The sequence below is a fragment of the Nematostella vectensis genome, chromosome 9, assembly GCF_932526225.1.
Source record: "Nematostella vectensis chromosome 9, jaNemVect1.1, whole genome shotgun sequence".
Classification (NCBI taxonomy): Eukaryota; Metazoa; Cnidaria; class Anthozoa; order Actiniaria; family Edwardsiidae; genus Nematostella; species Nematostella vectensis.
The window spans coordinates 15221390-15244911 of record NC_064042.1 but is presented as its reverse complement, the minus strand read 5'-3'; the positions used below and the strand labels follow the sequence as shown (position 1 = coordinate 15244911).

The 23522-nt window shown below is 39.3% G+C and overlaps 4 protein-coding genes across 6 annotated transcripts; 2 read left to right on the top strand and 2 right to left on the bottom strand.

Annotated features, from left to right (window-relative positions):
- Window positions 1–385: 385 nt before the first annotated feature.
- LOC116614240 (prefoldin subunit 2) lies at window positions 386–2006 on the bottom strand. Its single transcript, XM_048733078.1, has 3 exons — window positions 1826–2006; window positions 1127–1250; window positions 386–739 (listed from the first exon to the last, which is right to left on the bottom strand). The coding sequence occupies exons 1-3, from the start codon at window positions 1972–1974 to the stop codon at window positions 563–565; spliced, it is 450 nt and encodes a 149-aa protein (XP_048589035.1). The 5' UTR covers window positions 1975–2006; the 3' UTR covers window positions 386–562.
- Window positions 2007–2197: 191 nt separating this feature from the next.
- LOC5506613 (lys-63-specific deubiquitinase BRCC36) lies at window positions 2198–5287 on the top strand. Its single transcript, XM_048733077.1, has 9 exons — window positions 2198–2344; window positions 2507–2623; window positions 2830–2923; window positions 3239–3324; window positions 3444–3508; window positions 3845–3944; window positions 4261–4292; window positions 4505–4542; window positions 4927–5287. The coding sequence occupies exons 1-9, from the start codon at window positions 2240–2242 to the stop codon at window positions 5082–5084; spliced, it is 795 nt and encodes a 264-aa protein (XP_048589034.1). The 5' UTR covers window positions 2198–2239; the 3' UTR covers window positions 5085–5287.
- LOC116614241 (tRNA-specific adenosine deaminase 2) lies at window positions 5147–6865 on the bottom strand. The gene is made up of 2 exons (XM_032375014.2): window positions 6749–6865; window positions 5147–5918 (listed from the first exon to the last, which is right to left on the bottom strand). The coding sequence occupies exons 1-2, from the start codon at window positions 6788–6790 to the stop codon at window positions 5403–5405; spliced, it is 558 nt and encodes a 185-aa protein (XP_032230905.2). The 5' UTR covers window positions 6791–6865; the 3' UTR covers window positions 5147–5402.
- LOC5506618 (argininosuccinate lyase) lies at window positions 6821–23270 on the top strand. 3 transcript variants are annotated; one of them, XM_048733076.1, is made up of 21 exons: window positions 6821–6946; window positions 7725–7832; window positions 7924–8010; window positions 8933–9016; window positions 9246–9302; window positions 9517–9533; window positions 9636–9716; window positions 10203–10242; window positions 10402–10439; window positions 10693–10770; window positions 10848–10900; window positions 11817–11922; window positions 11997–12068; window positions 12247–12331; window positions 13026–13052; window positions 13228–13260; window positions 13595–13678; window positions 14436–14516; window positions 14880–14986; window positions 15859–20737; window positions 20822–23270. In XM_048733076.1, exons 1-20 carry the CDS (start codon window positions 6932–6934, stop codon window positions 16001–16003), a joined length of 1398 nt encoding a protein of 465 aa, XP_048589033.1. In that variant the 5' UTR covers window positions 6821–6931; the 3' UTR covers window positions 16004–20737; window positions 20822–23270. The 3 variants fall into 3 exon arrangements, with proteins under 3 accessions (XP_048589033.1, XP_048589032.1, XP_048589031.1); XM_048733075.1 differs by having other exon boundaries at window positions 12247–12376; window positions 15859–19876; window positions 22776–23270; XM_048733074.1 differs by having other exon boundaries at window positions 12247–12376; window positions 15859–20721; window positions 20953–23270.
- The last annotated feature ends 252 nt before the right edge of the window (window positions 23271–23522 follow it).

The window sequence follows — 23522 nt, the reverse complement described above, 5'->3', positions numbered from 1 at the left end:
AATAATACTTATATATTGCCACATTGATGCAGAAAATTCACTAAATATGAAAGCAAGCTTTGCAAAAAAAGTAACACAACAAAAAACTACAAACTCAAGCACCAGATAAAAATGAAAGGAATCCCTTATTCCACATTACTAGGCTAAGATGTGTTGTATCATCCGTGAGCCATATTCCTAGCAAATAAAGATAAGACAATTGACTTGTTCTATGCATTTTCATTGAGTACAGCTCACAGATAATACAATATTTGAGCCCAGCCTAAGTTACACACAGTTTTTCAGATTATTTTCTGAGGACTGTGTTCACCTTTATAGCCTAAAGGTGAGAATCAGTCTTTATTTCTGTTTGGAAATCTTGCCAGCAACAAAGATGTCAACCCCAACCAGCAAACAAGAAATTTTTATTTTCCTGGTGTTTCAATTTGAAAAATGCTCTAGTGCGGGATTCTATACAATTCTAGCCTGATTTTGAATGGAGATCTCAATTCAATCAGGAGAACTCTGTGACACTCGTAGATAGCACTTCTTGAATTCTATAGGCTTGGTTCTATCCATAGTTCTAGGCTGAAGAAGGGCCTGGTACTAATACTCCTGAGCTAGCTTTATCTGTGCTCTGTGAAGCTGGACCATCCCTCTCTTCACCCTTTACTCTTAGATTATGCTTCTCTTTAAACAATGTCATCTCTTTCTCCTTGGCGACAAGTTGTTGCTTTAGTCTGTCAATCACTGCACCAAGCTGAAATGGTAAGTTACATATTTTATGCTGATCAAAAAGGTTCTTGGATTCAATGTATATAAAGATAAGGACAGTCAAAACAGCTTAAGGATAGTCAAATTAAACATGAGTTGCCTGATTATATTGCATATAACTTTCTCTATCAAATGGTATTATGTTTTTTGTTGTTGTTATTTTATCTTATTTATGTATCTTTATATATTAATGTAAAAATATATGTTGAATATCACAATAAAGACTGGAATTTCGAAATAAAAAAAACCTTTCTCTGTCAATGGATATTTCTGTTTATCATGATCAATTTTGTCAACAAAAACAAACAATGGTTAAAATCAATAAATGGCAGTGGTCAATAAACCAACCATTCTAACATCTTGTCTCCTTTACCTGACTTCTGTTATTGTCTAGTGCGGGTAGTACATCTCCAACTGTCCTCTCGACCAGAACTCCACCAATCATTCGGAAGCATTTGCGTGATGCATCAACCTCCTTTAGGGCTTCTATCACAATACTACGAGGACAAAGCACATGGAAATGTGAAAGAAAAGTTTTATCCAGTCTCTCCTCCGAAGGGAATCAAGAATCTCATTAGCGGGAGGTGTTGGGGGCTGGATTAGAGGATCCATAAGTCTGAAACTTTATTTTTATTTTATGTCAATCAAAGAGACCAATTACTTTTTTTATGAAAAAGGGTGGTGGATATCCACCCATCCCCCCCCCCCCCCTTGTATTCACCCATGCTCCCCCTTCACCACCAAGACGTTCTCCTCCAAGACTTAACTTGCTTGGTATGTGTATGATGCTCTAAGTTATATTGGTCGCCAAATCGAACCACTACACAGTAGAACAGGTCCTTGACAACGCCTAAGATCAACTCCAATAATGTGTTCTACTACCTCACCCCCTAACAGACAATCCCATCCCTAGCCTAGCAAAGCTTAAAACTTAACAAAAAAAACCTAAACTAGCCAAAGCACAGACCACGAAGCTTGTCAACTATTTGCTGTTTAGCAATAAGTCATACCAAGTGAGTTGATAATCAAGAAGCAAGAACATGTGTTTCGACTAGGGTGACGTTTTTCTAACCTGTGCTCGCTTTGATCCATCTCCAACTCGTGAACTTTCGTTATAATGTTCGTGTATTCTTGCCTTAGCTGGTTAAACAGCTGTAGGATAGTTTCGGGAGACAATTTGTCTTTATCTGCCGCCTTTTTCGCTACTTGTCCGGCCGCCATTTTGCTCTTGATCACTAGTTCCCAACCTCAAACAGTACCACAGGGCGCCCAAAAACTAAGAAGCGCACTTCCCTCTCGGGTCCCCTGTGGTTGATCTTATAAGCCGAAATGATAAAAAAATAATAATTTTACAGTGGTTAATTAAAGATTTTTTTGGATATAGAAATAGAGCTGCCTAAGAAGTTAAGGGGGATAACGCGCAGCAGAAATTTACTCCCCCAGCGTTTCCCTGTGGCGATTTTGGGTTTCCTGTGGTGTAGCCAAGATGGCGGTTTCCTCGGTAAAGCTCGAAGGAGATGCTTTGATGGTTTGTCTGACACACGCGCTCTCTACTGAGAGAGAAGAAGTTATGGGACTCATGATAGGCGAGGTAACGTTGTACACTATCTGAAAAGCGAGTGTCAAGTTGAAAGTCTTGATAATAACAACATAAACAAATAACATTAAAGGACATCTTGTTGTTCAAAGGCAGGGGATTGAAAAGCCCGTGTGTACACTTGGTCATAATACTACATTATCATGTTATTCATAGGCAGAGGATGGGATCGCCCATGTGTACTCAGTTATTATGCTACAAAGACTGGACAAGAGAAAGGACAGGGTGGAAATATCACCGGAGCAGCTTTCAGATGCTTCTACACAAGCGGAAATATCCTTTGTACTTTGTCTCCATCAAGAGAATTGTGTTGACAATATCTTTCTAAGAGCTTGTTTTGAGAGCTAATGCACTAATACATACAGTGACACCTTGTTATGAGGAGTTTATACCAGTAAAGTTTCCTTGGCTGATGGTTGTAGATTATTTGTAATAAGGTTTTCTATTCCCTGTTTTGTTTTTTCCTTAATTGTAGCTACAGATTAGGTTTACTCACACCAAAGAAGAGACCCATGCGAGTCGTAGGATGGTATCATTCCCATCCGCACATAACCGTCTGGCCATCACATGTTGGTAGGTACCTAAGTACGACAGCGAAGCTGAAGTGAGATAAGTTATTATAACAAAATCCTCAGGATTTTCTGCCAATCCAAATTAGAGATATAGTATTTTCAGTTACCAGCCTTGGATTTTCACTGCAACCAATATTTTTGGAGAAACCAATATTTTAGACATTACTGTGGGTGTTTTTATCCAATGTAGCCATTATTGTAAGTTTTTTTTATCCAATGTAGCCATTTCAACCTGATTGCTTAATGAATGCTTTATTTTACCATGCATAATCATATTTGGGCCCCTCCTGTAATCAATGTTTAATTTGTGTGTTAGATTTGGCCACCCAAGCGATGTACCAAGTCATGGATGAAGGTTTTGTGGGGGTGATTTTCTCCTGTTTTAACGATGAACCAAATCATGTATGTATAACATTCCCATCATTTATTTTTTTATTTATATAGGTTTGTTTGTTTGGTCATTTATTTATCTCTTTACATGGGCCTTGAATAATGCTTTTATTTGGATTTTCTCACACTAGACTGGAAGTCTGACCATCACATGTTTCCAGTCAGTGGATTGTAACAAAAACAATGGTCCTCCACAGTAAGTGATTTTGTTATAACTGTGAATAACTGTGTATAACTGTGAATCAAGGGCATGTGAGAAGGCTACTGCCATGCAACTCCTGTCTAACTACCTAAGGGTTTAGATACAGCATAACATGGGTGAATCAAGGGCATGTGAGAAGGCTGAACTACTGCCATGCAACTCCTGTCAAACAATGGGACCCAGTTTAAAAATGTAACTCTTGGTCTTTTTGGAGGCAGAAAAACTTAAAGCTCCCAGAGAAAAACAACAGTTTAAAGACTGGGACCTCCTTATTTAAGGTAGCTGCCAGTTTACCTTCAAGACTGATGCAGGTTTTCTTTTTTATTGAAGGTATAAGCGAGCCGAAGTAGATATGGAAATTGTCCAATGCTCATCTTTCTCAGAAGCAAATTTGCAAACACTGATTGGGTTACCAGAAATCTTAGCCAAGGTTGGTTCTAAAGTTTTAATCCTAAATCTGCAATGTTTACTTGTAAAGACAGTGAATTACATGTTTTGTGTCAGAGCCCACATTTATTTTGGCCCTCCAAACAAGTTGAACTTGGTAAGGTACTTCTCGTCTTCTACATATTTTTTTTTATACATACACCAAGCGTGATAAAAATATTTTAAATTGACATGCCTTCCCCACTCTGAATTAAAAGTGAAGCTTGTTAAAGTCTTTCCATTTATTCGAATCACAAAAACTCTAATTTTAATGGTATTGGAGATTTGTTAATTTTCATTTGTTTGTTTTTTACTTTTAGGAAGAAGAGGAAGCCTTTAATAAAGTAAAAAAGTGAGTGACGATAGTTCTTGATCAGGATGATGCATAACAATGGCTGTTCTCGAAAAGACTGATGTGTGTGTGAGGGGGTGGGGAGGGGGTTTGGGAGATGGCTGCAGAAAAGCATTTCACCCTCTACCCCCTTTCCCACCCCTACCTTAACAGGTGATTTATTTTTTAGCATGTAGGCTTGCTAATCTGTTAATGTCTTGTTTAAATTTCAGTTCTGTTGATGTCATCACCTCTGTTTATAATGAAACAGGTAGATGACACATTAAATTTGTAAAATAAACGTTTACTCTTGAATCAATTGTCAAGGCCTAAAAAGCTGGAAAAATGGATTGTATAGTAGGAGTTTTATTATTGTTGTTTTGTTATTATTATTATTATTATTATTATTATTATTATTACTATTACTATTATCATTATCATTATCATTATCATTATCATTATTATTATTATTACTATTATTATTATTATTATTATTATTATTATTATTATTATTATTATTATTATTATTATTATTATTATTATTATTATTATTATAATTTGGCTGCAAGTCAAACTTTCTTGTCACACCCATTTGAAAATTACATTGGCATGTGGATATCCATAATTCAAATATAATTTTCTCTTTCCCTTCTAGTCTTTACCAAAGCCATTTGTCAGTTGACAGAGGTAATATGTGGGCCGCTGATGCAAGCCTTGGAGAATAGGCTTGAATTGAACAAGAGGCGGGCACAACTGCTAAAAGACAAACTCAGGAAGGAGCTTATGGAACCCCAGGCTCAGGAAATTTTATAACACTTCTTGGGTAATAGAAGTAAATATTTTAATGTATTATATAGAGAATGGACTTTTGTAAATAGATTGAGAGTCTTTTATTAATTCAGATATTCTTCTGCTTTCAAGTTTTGTCTAATTGCAACTCTGAGATTTTTACTTTTGGGTCTGAAAATAGTTCAGTATCCAAAGCTTCACAAATAAAGAAATCTGAATGAACCAAATTACCAATATTTAAAAAATTTTATTATGAGCCCCATCCTCTCTATGAAGCCCCTCTCCAATAAGCCCTACATAAAAATAGATAAACTAATTCGAGTTTTCTGTATAATATAATCTTCAGGTCTCACAGCCTCTTTTACCCTTGTTTATTTTGATTTTAGGGTTTGGTGCATTAGGATTTTCCCCTTTGTAAAATTCCTTCAGGAGCTCTACTGCTTTATCAGCAAATATTCCAGATATACACTTAAATGGAGGTAGTTCAGGATTTGCTCCAGCCTTGTCAGAATCACCTGCGCCATACTCTGTGTGAACAGCCAGTATCGACCCACACCCACCAAATCTTTCATTCTTACAGCCGTAAACAACTTTAGGGATATTCACATAGCGTAAGGCTGCTGTACACATGATACAGGGTTCAACAGTAACATACAATGTGATATTCCCAAAGACGTGGTCAGTGTCCTTGTGATTCTGTATGCACCAGTCTCTGACTTCATCTATAGCAACCAGTTCAGCATGGCGAGTAGCATTCTTGGTCTCATTCACCTCGTTTCTTCCCTTTCCTATGATGTTGTTGTTGTAGACCATTATGCAGCCAACAGGGACTTCACCTACTCCAAGAGCCTCTTCTGCCTGATAGATAAGAACAGGAATGACAATGGGTTCTTAAATTGTCACTTGAAGTGAAAAACTTTCAACCAAGAATGAGGGAGAAGGAAACATCCAATGACTCCCATATACTCCCTACAACCATACTCTCCCCCCCCCCCCCCCCCCCTTCCCACAAAAAAGATACACAAAAATCACCTTCGTTGTGGCACAGGTACCCCAAGCTCACTGTGTGTTTGAATAAATTATAGTGGTTCACGTTTACAGTAAACATATGGGATTGAAATAAGCTGTTCACTTTACTACGAAATAAAATCGTAAAACTCTCAAAAATATTCTGACCTGACGGTGGAGTCTTAAATGTGGTCTGGGTGAAGTTTGAAGCCATTTGGGCTTGCATTTTGAGAGTTACATTGTTCTGTTTCCCCTAGTACATAAGAGAGAGAATGAGGGTACGGGAGGTAGTTTTTCGGGACCGTTCAAGGCTGTATCAAGTGAGACGGTCATAAGCATAATCTGATGAGGGTAGCGAATGTTTGATTTCGGAGCGGATAGAATTTAGATATGGAAGTATGAGTTGTGAGGGAATGTTGCCAAAATATTGAATTCCGAGTGAGCTAGAAGCGAATTACTTCAGTTTTTACGGCAGCCGAGTGACGAAAGTGTGCTACCTTTCTCTGTGGTTGGTTGTGGTACAAAAGTGCAATACTTCGTAACGAAAAATTAAAAAAATATCATTTGTGTGATCTGAAAGTAGGTAAGGCAGAAGTCATCCAGTGAACACTAATGGGTGGCCTAGTGTTTGCGCCTGATCCATTCTTAAGTCCACTTAGTATTTCTGGGCGAGATCTTACCATTTTTATAGCAACCTCCATCCACCTCACGTCGTCCGCCATCTTGAAAAGTTTCTAGTGCCAGCTTTTCGCGGCCACATGCCGCTGACGGATCGCTTGCTCGCTTTAAAAAAAAAAAAAAAAAAAACATACATCATCCTTTGGCGATCGGTCGATCAGAGATCAACAGCGGATTTCTAGAACATGAGCAGCAAAGAGGTAAGTTTTGACGAAAGCAATAGAATGACTTTCATGTAGTACTTGAAAATGTCTAGGTACATAATCACCATATAAGTAAATCGAATCTATCATTCCGATAAGCTTACTGTCAATCGATGTCCATCGCTCGTAACTTATGTATGAATGAGACTTTTTATATAACTTACATTTTTTCTCATTTTTTATATCGTACATTTTTTTCTGATAAGTTGTCCCTGTTTCATATAGCTTCTGTAAGATATGGTGTGAAGATGTCTGTACGAAGAACTATCTTTGGTTTTGATTGTGGAAGACGTGTTACCAGTAAACCCACGTGTATTCTCAGTACTCTTCTGAAAGTGCTAGTCTGCATTTATCTTCTTAAAGGGACAACTTTTTTTCTTTTGCGGTTTGCATTTTTTCTAATATTCTTTATAGAGCCGGTTCTTCCAATATCGCTTTAGTTTGTTGTGGTTTTAGGGGTGTTTGCTTTGGGTGTCCAACAAATGAATGCCCGCTGCTAGGGTTAATTTTGAATGGAATTCAAGACGTAAAACAAAAAATACATTATCATATAATAATGACTAATATAGGTCTTTAAAGATGTTTATTTTTACTGAAAGGATGTATAAAGTTATAAAGGAAATGTTTTTTTTTTTAAATAATACCCCCTGTCTGATTATTGGATTAGCTCTTTCTATTGGCAATTATAATATTTAAAGGATCTTTTTGGGGTAGAAACCAGCAATTTCTTTAGATTTTGGTGTGATTTTTTAATTAACTTATTTATTCCTTCTAGGGCTCCAAGCTATGGGGCGGCCGATTCACTGGTGGGACAGACTCTGTCATGGAAGCATTCAATGCTTCTATCAGTTTTGATAAGCGAATGTGGAAAGAAGATTTGAAAGTATGCAGCGGATTAATGAATCTCTGTATTCATGTGAATGATTTAAATGAAATGACTTATTTATTATTTTTATCATTTTTTCCACTCATAGGGAAGTGAAGCATATGTGAAGGCAATAGAGAAAGTTGGCCTTGTGACAGCTGCTGAGATGAAACAGATTCTTGATGGAATACAGAAGGTAGGGGGTAAATGCCGGGTTATTGCTATGTAGTGTGGTAGGGGTAAATACAGGATTATAGCTACGTAGTGGGGGTGGGGGTAAATATATGGTTATAGCCATGCAGTGGGGGAGGGGGTAAATACAGGGTTTTGCTATGTAGTGGGGGAGGGTTGTAAATATAGGGTTATAGCTATGTAGTGGGGGAGGGGGTAATTACAGGGTTTTGCTATGTAGTGGGGTAGGGGGTAAATACAGTGTTATAGCTATGTAGTGGGGGAGGGGGTAAATACAGGGTTTTGCTATGTAGTGGGGGAGGGGGTAAATACTGGGTTTTGCTATGTAGTGGGGGAGGGGGTAAATACAGGGTTTTGCTATGTAGTGGGGGTAGGGGGTAAATACAGGGTAATAGCTATGAAGTGGGGGTAGGGGGTAAATTCAGGGTTGAAGTTATGTAGTGGGTAGGGGGTAAATACAGGGTTTTGCTATGTAGGGGGCGGAGGGGGTAAATACAGGGTTCAAGCTATGTAGTGGGGTAGGGGGTAAATACAGTGTTATAGCTATGTAGTGGGGGAGGGGGGAAATACAGGGTTTTGCTATGTAGTGGGGGAGGGGGTAATTACAGGGTTTTGCTATGTAGTGGGGTAGGGGCTAAATACAGGGTTATAGCTATGTAAAGGGGGTGGGGGTAAATACATTGTTATAGCCATGCAGTGGGAGTAGGGGGTAAATACAGGGTTTTGCTATGTAGTGGGGGTATGGGGTAAATACAGGGTTATAGCTATGTTGGGTGCCTGGGACAAAATATCCTTTAAGTGCATTACGGCCTGGACTATGTCCTTTTTTTTGCCTGAAGCAGATGATCAAAGGGGCTCAGGTAGCACTAGGCCTCTGACTAAAACTTCAAAATTGGAAGAAATTATTGAATCTTGAAATTTACCAGATAAGGGAGGAATGGCAGAGTTGCAAGTTTCAAGTTATTTGCGGTGATGAGGACATCCACACTGCTAATGAGAGAAGACTGAAGGTGTGATTACTAATGAGAATGTCCTGGAAAACAAATCATTAAAGTCATTAGGCATGCATTAGATTCATTTTGTGAGAAACAACATATCTGTGTTTGTTTAGTGAAGCTAAAAAATTATATGCATAAATGCATACACTTGCATTTTTTTAGGCTTGATCTATTTTCATCCCCAATTACTATGAGTTTAAGAAAGTGGACTCTTTGTTTTAAAGATAACACTAACTTTCAGGAACTTGTCGGGTCAGTTGCTGGGAAACTTCATACCGGAAGAAGTAGAAATGATCAGGTAATGCCAGATTTAATGCCTAGTTTGTCCACAGTAATGTGTGGAGGTTTCCTAGATAGAAAAATCCAGAATAAATCCAATCCCCTTCCCACCCTTTTAGAATCTTAAGTTTCTGTGGTATAAAAGCAGATTCGCCCAATTGCCAAAATGGCTTTGGAATAAGTTGTAAAGATCAATTCAAACACGTTAATGTTTCTTTGTGCCTTTTTTACAGGCTCAAGTTGATGCTCGGTTAGTGAGAGTTATTTTATACTTTGATCTTTCAATGTTCAATATTTTAACTGATGACTGTCTAATGGATTCTGAAGATAAAACATCTCATTTTTCTTCTAGGCTTTGGTTGCGTGGGGAGATCCAAGTTCAAAGGAAATTACTTACAGAATTTATAGATGTGATTGTCAAACGAGCTTCAAGGTACAACTTAGAGACAATGCTCTCCCTAATACCCTACCTCTCTTCTAGTTCTTATAACTTTTAGTCATCCACAACTAGCTTAGATATGTGTAATATTCCTTTTAATAGTCCTGGCCTTAGATCAAGCAAAAAGAAGAATATGTAAGCTTTTAAATTATGAAAGCGGATTTGAATTTGATTGAAGTTTGAATTATTTGGCTATGATCACTCTTTTAGTTGCGATCTGTTCCAAGAGAGATCTTCCTCTGGTTTACCATAAATACTTAAATATACACCACCTCAGTGGTGCCTTTCCCCAAATAAGCACCTCTTTTGAATGTGTTGCACTTTATAGGGGAAGGAGTTTGGCTCCTTGCATACTTGCATATTTAAGAAACACACTCTTTAGAAATAAAGCATCACATCCATTAATATGTGTTTCTTATACCTTGCCTGGGACATGAACATTGAATATCATACTAACTGCTCCTGTTGTGTTGCTTCCAGTGAGATTGAGGTACTTCTGCCAGGCTACACTCATCTACAGGTGCATATCACTAATATTCCATGGTGCTGAAACCTATTTTTGCTGCATTGGCTATATCTTGATTTGACTGTTAGAATCACAAAGCGGTGACAACACCTAAGTTTTACAGTCAGTCAAGCTCTCGAAGTAGCTTCAACTTTTGATTTTCTGTTGTTGCAGAGGGCACAGCCTATCCGGTGGAGCCACTGGCTGCTAAGGTAGAGTACCTTAACAATGAATGTTGAACCAAGATTTGTAGACATGCGGATAAATATTACTTTCTATGGCGAATTGTGCATTCTCCAACCTAAGCTTGCGCAGCCATAGGTATAATAATTGTAAAAAAGATAGTATTTGGTTATCCTTCAATAAGAAATTAACCATTTTATTGCTGCACCCTGTTCACCCCCTGTGTATGCGCGTGATATTTTATTTCATTTTGCAAATGTTTTGTTTCTTTTTTTTTTTCAGTTATGCTTGGTCATTGAAACGAGATGTTGAGAGATTAGACGAACTCACAGAACGAGTGAATGTTCTTCCCCTAGGAAGGTAAGTTTTCTTTCTTGCAATTCCCATTTAAGGCCTCATTTTAATGTGATCTCTCTGAATTTTTTGGTTTATTGCAGCGGAGCGTTAGCTGGTAACCCGTTTGGGGTTGATAGGAGGTTTCTTGCCCAAGGTACATTTTAGCCTCTTAAAACGTTTTTCTTGTTTGCTAATGTTGTGTCATTGTGCAATACTAAGATAATGACTTGTAGAGAAGTTATTCACACCATACACCAATACCAATGGTAATGCCGACGATTGAGGTGAAAATGTCAGTGTCATGTTTTGAGTCATTGCTGCCGTAATGTCACTATGTCAGCGTAGGCACCATTTAACGGTGGGTTTGATTGTGATGGTAGTGGAATCAATGGCGATGTTCGAGATGGTGTTTTTATGGCGGTGTTGGCTGTATTGATGATGAGGGACTTTAAGCAGAGACAACGGCAACGCAAACGGCGACGGCAGAAAACAATTGAGAATTTGAAGAGACACACGTGAAATATACTCTGAAATGGATTCTGTCTGATACATTTCAGCCGTTTAGACAACGTGAAAACTCCGAGTTTCATGGTGTAGCGAGGACGGGAACGTGTGCGCTGAAAACTAGACTACCCTTGTTCGCTATGCTAGAAATAGGATTTTAGGCTTTACTTTATTTTTTGGGAATACATAAACGAGTGAATTTTATCAAAACTAGTTTAGAATTGAGCGCAAAGCATGAAAGCTTTTTTGGGAATCGCGTTCTCCCTACAGTCGCCGTCGTCGTTGCTTAAAGTCCCTTGATGGTGGTGGCAATAGTAATGTGGAAAAAAGGCATGACACATCAAATGTTGCTGGTTGTGTTGGAAACGGTGGTGGTGTCTGTGAAGGTGTTAATGGTTGTTGCGTTGTTTGTGGTTGCCATGGGGATATCAAGGCTTGCGGCAGTGTTGAAGGCGGTGGTAGTATTAATGTTGCGATGGCGATGTTGGAGCTACAAGTATTGGAATTGATGGTAGCCGTGAAATGCATGATTATGGTATATATTAAAAAAGCATTCTTTTTTTCAGAACTTGGTTTCAGTGATGTTACTGGTAATAGCTTAGATGCGGTCAGTGACCGAGACTATATCGCAGAGTTCCTATTCTGGGGGTCACTTCTTGCCACTCATTTAAGGTACCCAGGGGCTTCGTTTATCATCTATGGAAAATTTTTAACGACACTAATTTTTGTTTTTGTTTCTACGGCAGTCGCTGGGCTGAAGACTTGTTACTTTACAGCACTCAAGAATTTGGATTTGTCAAGCTCTCAGACGCCTACAGGTACATGCATTCAAGATTCATGTTACTGCTATATCTTACCAGCCGACAAGCTTTTGGTAAGGTGGATGCGCATGCGCGTGTTATGCTCATTAATTTTGCTTCCGACGATCTGTACACCAACCCATAGCAACACCGTGACCAGGAGGTAACCTAGTATTTGCTTGCGGTTGTTTTATAGCACTGGTAGTAGCCTGATGCCTCAGAAGAAGAATGCAGACAGTCTGGAGCTGATACGAGGCAAAGCCGGCAGGATATTTGGAAGAGTAAGACCAAGAACATTCGCACAACTTAACCTTCCACCATTTAAGGTTTCTTCGATATCGTGCCATATTTTAATAATTTTAATAATTTTTTAATACTAGGATTAGAGCGGTACTTCGACGAATCACACCTTATTTACAAATCGGCCACAACGAACAGCAATTCGGCTGTTATATCGAATTGATAACAGCTCTCTCTCTCTCTCTCTCTCTCTCTCTCTCTCTCTCTCTCTCTCTCTCTCTCTCTCTCTCTCTCTCTCTCTCTCTCTCTCTCTCTCTCTCTCTCTCTCTCTCTCTCTCTCTCTCTCTCTCTCTCTCTCTCTCTCTCGCCTCTCTCTCTCTCTCTCTCTCTCTCTCTCTCTCTCTCTCTCTCTCTCTCTCTCTCTCTCTCTCTCTCTCTCTCTCTCTCTCTCTCTCTCTCTCTCTCTCTCTCTCTCTCTCTCTGCATAATAGAAGTCGTAAAGCATGCAAACATAAAGCTAGTATCAGTTTGATTGAACGCCACTTCGTTTTTCTTTAATTCAGAAGCAGACCCACTTCTTTTCCAGCCAATCAGCGCCATCTTCATTTTCGTCTCCATCTTCATGTTCAAACGGACTTAACGTCACCTAAAAAAATAGGCTTAATTCCAGATCCCTCTATACTACTACGAATTTTGTGAGGGCTTGTTGATCACATTGTGTTTTCTTTTTTTCAGTGTTCTGGATTTTTGATGACATTGAAGGTACTTCTAACTTTCCCACTAATAGATGGAATATACCATTGTCATTGCAGATTTTTTTTCTCTTCAAAGGCTTACTGTTAAGTATTATACTACGGCCTCGCTGACACCACCATATTTGGCCTTCTGTACAGGGTCCCGATGTTTGAAATCCTGACGTATTTTCGTTTTGCTGCAGGGCTTGCCGAGTACATACAACAAGGATCTGCAGGTCTGTTTATATTTTTGCACATTCACGAGCCCTAGTCAACCACACTGTCATCGTTTCCATCCAATGTTGGAAAGACAGATTTTGTGAAGAAATCTCGAAATATTCATCTAAAACAAAGTTTGATACTGAATTTTCCAAATTCAATCGAAAATATCGCAATAGGTTCCCTAAATCAGCCGATGGAAATGGAAGCTTTTTCAGACTTTGGTATTTTGCTGGTAGACAGAATGGCGGCCGTCAGAGAATTTTCAAGACATCGAATGACGAAAAATAAAAATAGTTGTATAAAACTAATACAGAGATATCGTGAGCTTATGATTCCGCCTGTTTGCAGGAAGACAAAGAGCCATTGTTTGACGTGTGCGACACATTACGAGGACTTTTGCAAGTTGCGACAGGCGTTATAGCAACAATCACGGTAAGACAAAAAGCCATTACTTAGCACATGCAAATGATTACGAGGACTTATGCAAGATGCGACCGGCGTTATAGCAACAATCACGGTAAGACAAAAAGCCATTACTTAGCACATGCAAATGATTGCGAGGACTTATGCAAGATGCGATAGACGTGTTAGCAACAATCACCAGAAGCCAACATTTGACGTGAACGACATATCGAGAGGGATGCTGCAAGTTACGAAATTATTGTTACGAGAGGTACCAAGTACTATAGGATCTTTGATGGCACTGCTTTCCTTGAGAATAAGTGTGAAGTAGTGATTGAAGTGATGAGTAAAGTGATTTACACAAAGCGTGCAGGGGGCTCGGCTCGGGGTGTGATTTGGCTGATTAAGTCCTGTTTGCTGAGGGTGTGGTAGATTAAAATCTTTGGGACAGCTGGGAAGAAACATTTTGGAGTACAGTAGGGATTCCTCTGAGCTGAGCCTTTCACAAATATTGATTAATATGATAGAGCTGACGTAGGGGAGTTTCCTACAAAAACATATTTGCAGACGAGACTACAATGCTTACTCTATGTTCTACAAATAACTAAAACTAGCTTCGTAACATAATGTTGCCTCGCCATTCTCCTTTTATTGTTTGTGTATTGAAAGCAAAAACTCAAGGCTGTTAATCCGTTTTCTAATTTAAGACATAATAACCTCACGATTTTCTTTCGTTAGAGTAACGTATTAATCGTCGAGATCTCACGAAATGGTTTTGTTTTACTAGATTGACTCAGAGCGGATGTTATCCTGCCTTAGCCCTGACATGCTCGCCACGGACCTTGCTTACTACCTCGTCAGGAAAGGGGTAATCGTAATTTTTGTTTTATTCAGGGTGTATTTGTTAACTTAGACTTAGATACAGAGCACAGTTAATCAATTAAAAAATGCTTTTTTTATTGGACAATTTTGTTGGTACTTAGGACTGGTTTTCATGGATATGATTTTAACCCTTTGATGATGTGAAATTAACTTACAAAGATATCCCGGGAGCAAAATTGCCCAGATCTACCATTTTCTAACTTTCATTCATAATTAAATCAACATGTGTACGACGCCATGTTGAATTAACAAATCGTACAAGCATGCTGTTCGCTTATCAATCTACCCAGTCTTCTTCGCAACGTTAGAATGGCGAATAAGATCTGAAGTATATGAAATGTTGTTACAGGTCCCGTTCCGTGAGGCGCATGCTCTCTCTGGTTCCGCTGTCCACCTCGCCGAACAAAAAGGATGTGCTCTTAATGAGCTTACTGCGCATGACTTACAGCAAGTCAGGTAAACAAACTGACCCATCACTGCAGACTTATGGGCCACGCATATAACTGCGCATGACTTGAAGCAAGTCAGTTAAATAAACTGACCCATCACTGCAGACTTATGGGGCACGCATATAACTGCGCATGACTTACAGCAAGTCGGGTAAATGAACTGACCCATCACTGCAGACTTATGGGGCACGCATATAACTGCGCATGACTTACAGCAAGTCGGGTAAATAAACTGACCCATCACTGCAGACTTATGGGGCACGCATATAACTGCGCATGACTTGAAGCAAGTCAGGTAAATAAACTGACCCATCACTGCAGACTTATGGGGCACGCATATAACTGCGCATGACTTGAAGCAAGTTGAATAAGTATCTGACGCATCACTGCGGGCTCTTGGGCATCCATGCGATTGACTCCAAGTCAAGTAAACTGACCCATATATATTTGCGGCTCTTTTGAAATAACTACGCTGACTATAACAATTATTTTTTTAAGTATATTGGTAGTAAACAACAAAAGCATTGTTGAAAACAGACCACAATGCATTGCTGGGCTTCTAAGCTTTGCCGACGTGTTACATGATGCTGTGTTATTTTGAAAAATGTTGCTGGGCCGTTTGCACATGCGCATAGCAGTGTTGTGACGTTGCACCATGTAACTCTGTTTCCACGTGATCTAAAACCGTTTATTCGCTGGTTGCGAATTGTAACCAAAACCTAAGAAGTAGATTATATGAAGAACAGTCAAATTATGTGTTATGAATACAAGGTTTATTTGTAAAGTAGGAACAGGGCGCTTATAAAGTTGTCCATAAGTACAGCTGTTTGCTTACGAAATGTCTGCTGAGTTGCTTAAATTTAGTATGACCTTTTACAGTACTCTTTTCGAGGAAAACGTGAAGGCAGTATGGAATTATGGGAACAGCGTGGAGCAGTACACTGCTGAGGGTGGTACGAGCAAGTCCGCTGTACAGGACCAGGTTACAAAGCTTGAGTGCTGGCTCAAATCCTTGGAAAAGTAAACAGACAGAAAATAAAAGGAAAAGCTCTCTTGGTATCCCATGGACCTGTGAGAGGCTCTTGCTAGGCAGCCGAGAGGTAATCACGTGACTTTAAAACTTCACGAAACTGTGAATACATAATGGCCAGATGAATACAAACATACAATAAGTGTATTTAATACAAATAATTGAAAGTAAGAATGATAGTTTGTGTGTTATTTATCGATATTTATTTTATGCGATTTTACGAATTTTTAAGTGTAACATGATAATGTTGTGTCTTGGCCAATCAAATTTCTTGTATTATCAAATAAATTTTTTTACAAGCCAGCATGCATTTAGGCTGCGTAGTCCTTACTCTGAGCTGCTTTTTTGAATAATTATAATATAGTAATCTTCAACAAAAAAGAGTATGAACGTATACGGATATTTGTTAGCTCGTGTAGCCATTTTGATGTTAACTTTAATTATTTTGATGTTGTGTTTGTTCGTCATAAAAGACCACTCAATGACAATTGTTTTACCTTGTTAACCAATAAGACTTGCCATAGCCGCTGCTTGTTGAGTTGTATGAACAAAGAAAATACGCTAAATTTTCTCAGTAACTCGACGGTTCTCAATAAATCGATCATATTTTATACATTATTACAATTGCTTCACCGTTTCAACCAATCTGAAGTGTTTTAGTGTAACTGCTGATTTTACAAGTTCTAAGGCCTAAGAAAAACGATCTATATTTCTCAGAAAATACTCGACGATACGCGATACTTAACTACGTGATAAATAAGGGATACTTGAATTCTTATCTTGGATTTAGCATTGTTTACCCCATATAGAGGTATTTCAATTTCGGAAGTGGGTTTAAAATATACTTTTTTTATCACGAATGCCAATTTAAAGCGATTTCAGATGCGATAAGACAATAATAAGTGAAAGGATTGTTGCAAAGTCGAAAGGGATTCCAGTTACAATTGTGGACTCTCGCGGAAAAAAAATAAAACGAATCCTGTTAATAATATATACCACGACAGCGTTTAACTGAGACTAAGTCTGTGTACTTCCGGTAGGATTAAGTTGCTAATATTTGCATCCATGTCTACCATTTAGTTAGTCGACGCTAACAATCATTGCCTTGGGCATAATCTTGTATTGCTTGATCCTAAATGATGCTCTTTATAAAGCAAACAAGTTCCCGCAACATTTAAAGGTTCTTCAATGAGACATCTACTTCTCTGCCTTGTTTTGACTTCTCCTAGAATCCTGTTTCCTCTGGTTGATGATTAAATCAGGCGTTGTGTGAACTGGGTTCAGAAACGCCAATCTAGCGGGGCTCGACACTTCGGTGGACGATGGGAAAACATAATAGCGGCGAATATTGTGAAAAATTTATGAACATATTTGGTAGAAGCAATGGAAGTGGAAACAATGCTCACTGGCGTTGTACCCAACGTCCATTGTTTCATTCAACTATTTGCCAGTTCAAAGTTTATTTTAAAGGCTGGTTCTCACAAGCTCAAGAAAAGTGAGGATCGGTCCAAAACACAAGCTTAAGAGAATCAATCATTCGCGTTACCTTGCGTTTGCGAGAATCGTAAAATAATACTTGCGTAGCGCTCGCTCTCAAGTGAGAACCAGACATGATAAGTAACTGCAAGTCACACTAATGTGCTCGGCAAAAACACCCCTTCTTGTACAGACATAGTGTCTCGCTGTGAATCGGAGGAGACCTCTTCGTACCCGTCCATTCCTTCCGGAGGTCGCTTGAATCCGTTCTTTCCCTCTCTGCCAGCAACACTCGTGACAACCCTAGTATTATCATTCTCAAGGCACAAGTGTTTCACGATGATGCCAAGCAAACCAAGGCCTGCTATTGAACCCAGAAGAATCACGCAGCTCACTATTGCAGCCTTTTCCTTCTCCTCATCTTTATGGTTTCCAGGAGAGGTGATAATTATAGGGATGGTCGCTAGCTTAGGCGTAGATAACTGCGTCTGATTCGCACGAACTCGCAGAATAAAGCATCCGAGAATGATGACCAGACAAACTCGCCGCATGCTACTTGATATTGACTAACCTTTTGATCAGTTATTCAACCACGGAGCTCTATGATAATAGTGAGGCGAGCCTGTGCATTAGAACCTCTCTATTCTAGTGACACCTGCTTGGGTGAGTTCGAAGGTATTATACAAAGTTCCGGTGATTAGGATTCCCTTGATGTAGGCATCAAAGAAGAGACAGCTCTCTTTACATTTCACACTTTCGAGTGAAGTTTCACGATAAAGTTAACGTTCAAGATGGAAAATCTGCGTGAGTTTGCTAGCGTACATGCGTCTGTGTTTAAAGGTTCGGTATGACGTCAATCAATGGGCTTTACACAAGCTTTAATTTCCTCCAGATATCATATTTTCTTTGCGTATACAGTAAATAACATTGCTCTAAGTCGGCGGCGTTGGATAAGGATAAGTATCTTTACTTTTGGAGCAGAAATGGAGACATGTTATAATGTATTAAATAATACCTGCTCTCTGTTACAGGATTTTGTTTTATACTCTTAGCATTTTCAATCTATATTCGTTCATGTTTCCAATAAAATATAAATCGTCATATTTATAAAACATCATCGGGTTTTTCTTTTTCTGAAGAAACTGTCAAAATGCATAACAATAATCGGCCGAAACCCAGGCTTTGACTAAACATTATAATTTTTGTCATTAGGTAGCTTGTTTATTTTTTATTATTATCAAAATCAGGTTTATGTAACGAAAAAACTGCATTAATAAAATCAAACTTAGGTATAAGAGATTAAAAACGTGAAACAATCTCTGTAACTGGCAAACTCGTTAAATTTGCTACCCACCTAATAGTTTACTAAGCGGCCTTATGGCTGAAAACGCTTTCCCGGTTATGTCTTTTTAGTAAATATCTGTTCTATTGTCGGCTTTTCTGTGTGCGAAAAGATCATGAAGCGAAGCAATTAGTGATATCGGCTTCTGGATGTCAGGCATGTAAATACAGTAAAAATGTTTTGGTTTAAGACGCAAATACAAGTTTAATTATTTTAAATATACTCAAACAAGAGCCTTCATTTGTGTGCTAATACATGATGATAGCAATTTATGTTAATTATCGACACAAAAATTGGCTTTAAAGTTTGGTTATCATGTGATCGAAATACAGAACTGATTGAATGTGATTATGTAGTTTTTTGGGGTCTGGCGCTCTTAAGCATTCAAAGCTTAGTTTTTCTCTCTTTTGGGCTACAATGCTTTGCTTTAAAGCAAAATAATAGGGTATTAAAAGCCGCAAAATACTATAATAGATAATAAACGGATATACATCCACGTATTTTTTTTCCTTTTAAAAAAAATCCTTTATTTGAATGATCATGAGAATGCCAAGATGCTCTTAGCCGTGTTTATCTTTCTTCCTATGTGATGTTGTCGTCTAAAATGAGGTGAGATAAAGTAAGGGTGGGTTGAGATAAAGTACGAATGAGGTGAGATGAAGTAAGAATGAGTTGAGATGAAGTACGGATGAGGTGAGATGAAGTAAGAATGAGGTGAGATGAGGTAAGGGTGAGGTGAGATAAAGTACGGATGAGGTGAGATTAGGAAGAATGAGGTGAGATGAAGTACGGATGAGGTCAGATGAAGTAAGAATGAGGGGAGATGAAGTAAGGGTGAGGTGAGTTGAAGTAAGGATGATATGAGATGAAGAAAGGGTGAGTTGAGATGAAGTACGGATGAGGTGAGATGAAGTAAGAATGAGGTGAGATGAAGTAAGGATGAGGTGAGATGAAGTAAGGATGAGGTGAGGTGAAGTAAGGATGAGGTGAGGTGAAGTAAGAATGAGGTGAGGTGAAGTAAGGGTGAGGTGAGATGAAGTAAGAATTAGGTGAGATGAAGTAAGGATGAGGAGAGATGAAGTAAGGATGAGGTAAGATGAAGTAAGGATGAAGTGAGATGAAGTAAGGGTGAGGTGAAATGAAGTAAGAATGAGGTAAGATGAAGTAAGGATGGGGTAAGATGAAGTAAAGGTGAGCTGAGGTGAAGTAAGGATGCGATGAGGTGAAGTAAGGATGAAGTGAGATGAAGTAAGGATGAAGTGAGACGAAGTAAGGGTGAGGTGAGATAAAGTACGGATGAGGTGAGATGAAGTAAGATTGAGGTGAGATGAAGTACGGATGAGGTCAGATGAAGTAAGAATGAGGTCAGATGAAGTAAGGGTGAGGTGAGTTGAAGTAAGGATGATATGAGATGAAGTAAGGGTGAGTTGAGATGAAGTACGGATTAGGTGAGATAAAGTAAGAATGAGGTGAGATGAAGTAAGGATGAGGTGAGATGAAGTAAGGATGAGGTGAGGTGAAGTAAGGATGAGGTGAGGTGAAGTAAGGATGAGGTGAAGTGAAGTAAGGGTGAGGTGAGATGAAGTAAGAATTAGGTGAGATGAAGTAAGGATGAGGTGAGATAAAGTAAGGATGAGGTAAGATGAAGTAAGGATGAAGTGAGATGAAGTAAGGGTGAGGTGAAATGAAGTAAGAATGAGGTGAGATGAAGTACGGATGAGGTCAGATGAAGTAAGAATGAGGGGAGATGAAGTAAGGGTGAGGTGAGTTGAAGTAAGGATGATATGAGATGAAGAAAGGGTGAGTTGAGATGAAGTACGGATGAGGTGAGATAAAGTAAGAATGAGGTGAGATGAAGTAAGGATGAGGTGAGATGAAGTAAGGATGAGGTGAGGTGAAGTAAGGATGAGGTGAGGTGAAGTAAGAATGAGGTGAGGTGAAGTAAGAATGAGGTGAGGTGAAGTAAGGGTGAGGTGAGATGAAGTAAGAATTAGGTGAGATGAAGTAAGGATGAAGTGAGATGAAGTAAGGGTGAGGTGAGATAAAGTACGGATGAGGTGAGATGAAGTAAGATTGAGGTGAGATGAAGTACGGATGAGGTCAGATGAAGTAAGAATGAGGCCAGATGAAGTAAGGGTGAGGTGAGTTGAAGTAAGGATGATATGAGATGAAGTAAGGGTGAGTTGAGATGAAGTACGGATTAGGTGAGATAAAGTAAGAATGAGGTGAGATGAAGTAAGGATGAGGTGAGATGAAGTAAGGATGAGGTGAGGTGAAGTAAGGATGAGGTGAGGTGAAGTAAGGATGAGGTGAGGTGAAGTAAGGGTGAGGTGAGATGAAGTAAGAATTAGGTGAGATGAAGTAAGGATGAGGTGAGATGAAGTAAGGATGAGGTAAGATGAAGTAAGGATGAAGTGAGATGAAGTAAGGGTGAGGTGAAATGAAGTAAGAATGAGGTGAGATGAAGTACGGATGAGGTCAGATGAAGTAAGAATGAGGGGAGATGAAGTAAGGGTGAGGTGAGTTGAAGTAAGGATGATATGAGATGAAGAAAGGGTGAGTTGAGATGAAGTACGGATGAGGTGAGATGAAGTAAGAATGAGGTGAGATGAAGTAAGGATGAGGTGAGATGAAGTAAGGATGAGGTGAGGTGAAGTAAGGATGAGGTGAGGTGAAGTAAGAATGAGGTGAGGGGAAGTAAGGGTGAGGTGAGATGAAGTAAGAATTAGGTGAGATGAAGTAAGGATGAGGAGAGATGAAGTAAGGATGAGGTAAGATGAAGTAAGGATGAAGTGAGATGAAGTAAGGGTGAGGTGAAATGAAGTAAGAATGAGGAAAGATGAAGTAAGGATGGGGTAAGATGAAGTAAAGGTGAGCTGAGGTGAAGTAAGGATGCGATGAGGTGAAGTAAGGATGAAGTGAGATGAAGTAAGGATGAAGTGAGATGAAGTAAGGGTGAGGTGAGATAAAGTACGGATGAGGTGAGATGAAGTAAGGATGAGGTGAGATGAAGTAAGGATGAGGTGAGGTGAAGTAAGGATGAGGTGAGGTGAAGTAAGGATGAGGTGAGGTGAAGTAAGGGTGAGGTGAGATGAAGTAAGAATTAGGTGAGATGAAGTAAGGATGAGGTGAGATAAAGTAAGGATGAGGTAAGATGAAGTAAGGATGAAGTGAGATGAAGTAAGGGTGAGGTGAAATGAAGTAAGAATGAGGTGAGATGAAGTAAGGATGGGGTAAGATGAAGTAAAGGTGAGCTGAGGTGAAGTAAGGATGCGGTGAGGTGAAGTAAGGATGAAGTGAGATGAAGTAAGGATGAGGTGAGATGAAGCAAGGATGAGGTAATATGAAGAAAGGATGAAGTGAGATGAAGTAAGGGTGAGGTGAGATAAAGTACGGATGAGGTGAGGTGAAGTAAGAGTGAGGTGAGACGAAGTACGGATGAGGTCAGATGAAGTAAGAATGAGGTGAGATGAAGTAAGAGTGAGGTGAGTTGAAGTAAGGATGATTTGAGATGAAGTAAGGGTGAGTTGAGATGGAGTACGGATGAGGTGAGATGAAGTAAGAATGAGGTGAGATGAAGTAAGAATGAGGTGAGATGAAGTAAGGATGAGGTGAGATGAAGTAAGGATGAGGTGAGATGAAGCAAGGATGAGGTAATATGAAGTAAGGATGAAGTGAGGTGAAGTAAGGGTTAGGTGAGATGAAGTAAGGATGAGGTGAGATGAAGTAAGGATGAGGTAAGATGAAGTAAGGATGAAGTGAGATGAAGTAAGGGTGAGGTGAAATGAAGTAAGAATGAGGTGAGTTGAAGTAAGGATGGGGTAAGATAAAGTAAAGGTGAGCTGAGGTGAAGTAAGGATGCGGTGAGGTGAAGTAAGGATGAAGTGAGATGAAGTAAGGGTGAGGTGAAATGAAGTAAGAATGAGGTAAAAAGGAAGTAAGGATGAGGTGAGATGAAGTAAGGATGAGGTGAGATGAAGTAAGGATGAGGTAAGATGAAGTAAGGATGAAGTGAGATGAAGTAAGGGTGAGGTGAAATGAAGTAAGAATGAGGTGAGATGAAGTAAGGATGGGGTAAGATGAAGTAAAGGTGAGCTGAGGTGAAGTAAGGATGCGGTGAGGTGAAGTAAGGATGAAGTAAGGATGAAGTGAGATGAAGTAAGGGTGAGGTGAAATGAGGTAAGAATGAGGTAAGAATGAGGTGAAATGAAGTAAGGATGAGGTGAGATAAAGTAAGGATGAGGTGAGGTGGTGTAAGGATGGGGTGAAGTGAAGTAAGGATGAGGTAAGATGAAGTAAAGGTGAGGTGAGGTGAAGTAAGGATGAGGTGAGGTGGAGTAAGGGTGAGGTGAGGTGAAGTAAGGATGAAGTGAGATAAAGTAAGGGTGAGGTGAAATGAAGTAAGAATGAGGTGAAATGAAGTAAGGATGAGGTGAGATAAAATAAGGATGAGGTGAGGTGGTGTAAGGATGGGGTGAGGTGAAGTAAGGATGAGGTAAGATGAAGTAAAGGTGAGGTGAGGTGAAGTAAGGATGAGGTGAGGTGAAGTAAGGATGAGGTGAGGTGGAGTAAGGGTGAGGTGAGGTGGAGTAAGGGTGAGGTGAGGTGAAGTAAGGATCAGGTAAGGTGAAGTAAGAATGAGGTGAAATGAAGTAAGGATGAGGTGAGATGAAGTAAGGATGAGGTGAGATGAAG